Source organism: Gregarina niphandrodes (genome assembly GCF_000223845.1).
Source record: "Gregarina niphandrodes unplaced genomic scaffold scaffold00022, whole genome shotgun sequence".
Classification (NCBI taxonomy): domain Eukaryota; phylum Apicomplexa; class Conoidasida; order Eugregarinorida; family Gregarinidae; genus Gregarina; species Gregarina niphandrodes.
Genome location: NW_011645791.1, coordinates 126,975 through 128,187, shown reverse-complemented (window position 1 = coordinate 128,187; position 1,213 = coordinate 126,975). Strand labels below are relative to the sequence as shown.

The window sequence follows — 1,213 nt, the reverse complement described above, 5'->3', positions numbered from 1 at the left end:
CAGCTACCGGGGGAAGGGTCAGAGGGGGAGCAGCTGGCATGGCCGGAGGGGGAACGGTTGGAGCGGGAACGGCCCAGTGGACCGGTGGACCGGCCGAGAGACAATGAGAGACAACAGGAAGCGGATCCGGCTATGCCGGAGCCGCGACGCAATGAGTCAGCCGCGAGTGTGGTGTCCAGCACGCAGGCGCAGGTCGCGCCGTCCAAGGTCGAGCAGCCGCCGGAGCCGCGGCCGCAGAAGCCCAGGGCTGCGCCGCCGGGTTTGGTCGAACCCGCGCGCGCGGAACCTCTTCCCGCCGAGCCCATCGGCGACGCCGTCATCCCGGTCCGCGACATCCCACCCAAACCGGCCGACGCCGACGCGCGGCGCGAATCGGTCGCGCGACGCCGGAGCACGCGGATTACAGAACCCACGCCCAGGAAGTCCGCCAAAGAAAGAGAAAGTAAGCAGCACATGGGCCGAACACCTGCACACTGGGGTCCGCTGAACAATCGATCTACCTGTCCTGCTACCTACCTTCCTGTCTACCAAGCTGCCCGCCCTCCTGCTCCTCTGCCTACTTGCCTATCTGTCGATCTCGGGCGGCTGATCTGCGTTCCGCACCGCGCGCCCTGTTGCCCCACTGGCTTGACCCTTCTCTCTTTAGGCCAGGACGAGGGTCGACGGAAGAAAGGTAAGGTTTCTTTTTTAGTTAGATTTTTTGGCAATGGGGAGCCCCACACGGAATGCGCCTGCAGCGGCGGGAGGACGAGGAGCGCCGGCGGCGGCGAGCGGAAGAGCGGAAGGGATGTCGTCGGCTTCGTCGGCCTCCCTAACTTCGGACAGCGTGTACGAGACGATTTCGGCGACGCCGGTGGAGCCGACGGCCGCGGCGAAAAGCCGGCCGGCTGCGAAGCCCCCGGACGTGTGGTCTTCGCAGTCGCTGGTGGGTGTGAGCGTCTCGCCGCGGCTGGTGGCGCTGCGGCAGCACCAGAGCATGATCGAGTACGGTGCGGCTGTGGCGGAGGTGGCCGCGCGTCCCGAGGGCGGCTCTCCGCGGGTGCTCTCCACTAGTCGTGTACAGCGATACCCCTTCCCCCCTCCCCCTTCGGCTGCGGCGCTGGCGCCTTCGTGGGGCGCCACTCCATCCCGCCCGGCCAACACACGCGCCGCACCCTACGCAGCCGCGAAGCTCATCCCGAAGACGGCGCTCCGCCCACTCGCAGCCCCCCCG

General features: G+C 68.0%; 1 protein-coding gene across 1 annotated transcript; it reads right to left on the bottom strand.

The window, feature by feature from the left end:
* Window positions 1-722: 722 nt before the first annotated feature.
* Window positions 723-1,042, bottom strand: GNI_104040 (hypothetical protein; the record flags this gene model as incomplete). The annotated part of the gene is made up of 1 exon (XM_011132974.1): window positions 723-1,042. A coding segment is annotated over one exon (320 nt), but the record flags the coding sequence as incomplete, so codon positions are not given.
* Between the last annotated feature and the right edge of the window lie 171 nt (window positions 1,043-1,213).